Below are 2,737 nucleotides of genomic sequence, written 5' to 3'. Positions count from 1 at the left end.
AGCCCAAAATATATTTGTGGGATTTACCTAGGAAATAAGCCTCCAGTGATTTCCCTCTGTCCATACTAGAGGATGGGAGGAAAGTAGTGACCAAGCAGTGCACTGCAGAGATGACTATCAACAGTCAAAGTGATGGACCTGATGGAACAGTTAACACATCCTCTGTTGGTCTCCCCTCTGGTGCATATTAGGCCAGATCGAGTTTTCAACATTTTCTGTATTTTTTGTTTGTTGTTTGTTCATATCAGAATTTATCTCAGATGTGTTATGTCATGTGGTGTCACCCTCTTGAGTTTTTGTTATATGATTTTCAGTATGTGAAATGCAGGACTGACAAATTTGCAGGGACAGCAAGTAGAATAAAGGTTTCTTTTGGGGGGGGTTGGGGACAGTGGTTAGGGGTGGGACAAAAGGGAGCTGATGTCAAGGAGTTTAAGAAGGAAAATAATGTGTTAAAACTGATTATGGTAGCAATTGCACAACTCTGCTTGATGTGATTGGTTGCACTGTGGAATGATATGATTTCTGTATTAACTCCCAATAAAATGGTTTTGAAAAAAATATACCATATATACTCAAGTATAAGCCAACCCGAATATCAGCCAAGGCATATACTTTTACCACAAAACTGCATTAAAAATGTGCTGAAAAACTCAGCTTACCCATGAGTATATATGGTATATATAAATAAGGAAGGCATCCTAGTGGTTAGGGAGTATTGTTGATCTGTTAAAGATAAGGTAGGTGCGACCTCCGTACCCAGTCAGCCACGGTCCCAGCCTGCCCCGCGCCGGCCATCGAGAGCAAACCTAGTGACTCACCTCCGCCCCGCTAACGCCTCACTGGCTTCCCCCTCGCACACGCTCACACCCGGGCCGAGATGGCGGCGGCGGGGGACTCCGATTCTTGGGACGCGGATACGTTCTCGGTGGAGGACCCGGTGCGGAAGGTGGGGGGCGGCGGCGGCGGCGGCACTGCCGGCGGGGACCGCTGGGAAGGCGAGGATGAGGACGAAGACGTCAAGGATAACTGGGATGACGACGATGAGGAAAAAAAAGAGGAAAATGAAGAACAAACAGAAGTAAAAGTTTCAGAAAAGAAAAAAATAGCAGAGAAGATCAAAGAAAAAGAGCGGCTACAAAAGAAGAGGCAAGATGAAATTAAAAAGAGGTTAGAAGAACCTGAAGAACCTAAAGTGCTAACACCAGAAGAACAATTAGCAGACAAATTGCGACTAAAGAAGTTACAGGAAGAAGCAGACCTCGAATTAGCAAAAGAAACGTTTGGCGTTAATAATACAGTTTTTGGAATAGATGCTATGAACCCATCTTCAAGAGATGACTTCACAGAATTCGGAAAGTTACTAAAAGATAAAATTACGCAATATGAAAAGTCACTATATTATGCCAGCTTTTTGGAAGCCTTAGTTCGAGATGTGTGTATTTCATTGGAAGTAGATGACTTGAAAAGGATTACCAATTCTTTGACTGTGCTTTGCAGTGAAAAACAGAAGCAAGAAAAGCAAAGCAAAGCTAAAAAGAAGAAGAAAGGTGTGGTTCCTGGAGGGGGGTTAAAGGCGACCATGAAGGACGACCTGGCCGACTATGGTGGTTATGACGGAGGGTACATACAAGACTTTGAAGACTTCATGTGACAACGTTTTATCTTCTCCTGGTGTCTTCTTTCTGTTGCCCACAATCCCTTCAACATGTAGCACAACTTCCTTTCCTTTCAGTTCTGCCAAATGCTACAATCAGAAGTGCAGTATCTTTTGTGCTGGTCATTTAACCCCTTGACTCTTAGGTGCTAATGTGCAAATGAGGGAACTTGGATCTTGCTGCCAAGGGGTTAAAATCGGGAACCTCAGTTGCTACTAAATCATAGTAAAAAAGAAAAATCCCCCCCCCCAAAAAAGATAAGGTAGGTGATTATTCCAAGGGAAAAAGATAAGGCTGTCTGTTCCTAACAAGGTTTACTGTCTCAGGAACAACTGAGAGGTCAACTGGAAATTCAGAATCAACTGAATGCCCCAAACCAAATCAAATTCACTGCCATCAAGTTGATGCTGACTCATAGAGACCATGTAGAACAGAGTAAAACTATCTCTGTGAGTTTCTATGACTATCACGCTTTATGGGAATAGGAAGCCTCATCTTTCTTCCTCTGAGAGGCTGGTGGTTTCGAACCGCTGACCTTAAGAACAATAGCCCAACACATGACCTTTTGCCACCAAGAATGGCAGTCAATGTATATACATGAAGAAGCTTAAAAAATTATGGGGTAACATGGAATGAAAAGGTAAGGGGATTTTCCCCAAACCATTTTGAATATGTGGTTGTATAATTTTACTTTGCTCTTTCCCATCTCTCTTTACATTTTTGCAAAACATTTGTTTATTTCAGGGGCCAATGAACTTTTTCTGTAAAAAGCCAGTGTAAAGAAAATGTTTTAGTAAATGTTTTTGAGGTGTTAGATTCCATTACAGCAATTCAACCCTCTTAATGCAGTGTAAGCAGCCAGAGATAGCAATTAAGGAGTGGGTAAGGCTGAATCCAGTAGAATTTTGTTTAGGGAAACTAAAGTTTGCATTTGAACACTTCATCATGCTCATTCCGAACTTGTACGTGGATCAAGAGGCAGTTGTATGAACAGAACAAGGGAATCATTTAAAATTTGGAAAGTTGTTCTTCAGGGTTGTATCCTCTCACCATACGTGTTCAATCTATATCTGAGCAAA

The 2,737-nt window shown here is 41.9% G+C and overlaps 1 protein-coding gene across 1 annotated transcript; it reads left to right on the top strand.

The window, feature by feature from the left end:
- The first annotated feature begins 863 nt into the window (after window positions 1-863).
- Window positions 864-1,897, top strand: LOC142448126 (eukaryotic translation initiation factor 3 subunit J-like). The gene has a single exon (XM_075549659.1). The coding sequence runs from the start codon at window positions 881-883 to the stop codon at window positions 1,652-1,654; it is 774 nt and encodes a 257-aa protein (XP_075405774.1). The 5' UTR covers window positions 864-880; the 3' UTR covers window positions 1,655-1,897.
- Window positions 1,898-2,737: the final 840 nt, after the last annotated feature.

Source organism: Tenrec ecaudatus, chromosome 5 (assembly GCF_050624435.1).
Source record: "Tenrec ecaudatus isolate mTenEca1 chromosome 5, mTenEca1.hap1, whole genome shotgun sequence".
Lineage (NCBI taxonomy): Eukaryota > Metazoa > Chordata > Mammalia > Afrosoricida > Tenrecidae > Tenrec > Tenrec ecaudatus.
The sequence above is the reverse complement of the archived record's forward strand: the minus strand, read 5'-3'. Positions and strand labels throughout refer to the sequence as shown.

Coding starts and splice junctions, on each gene's coding strand:
- LOC142448126 (XM_075549659.1), top strand. CDS start 881: ATGGCGGCGGCGGGGGACTCCGATTCTTGGGACGCGGATACGTTCTCG.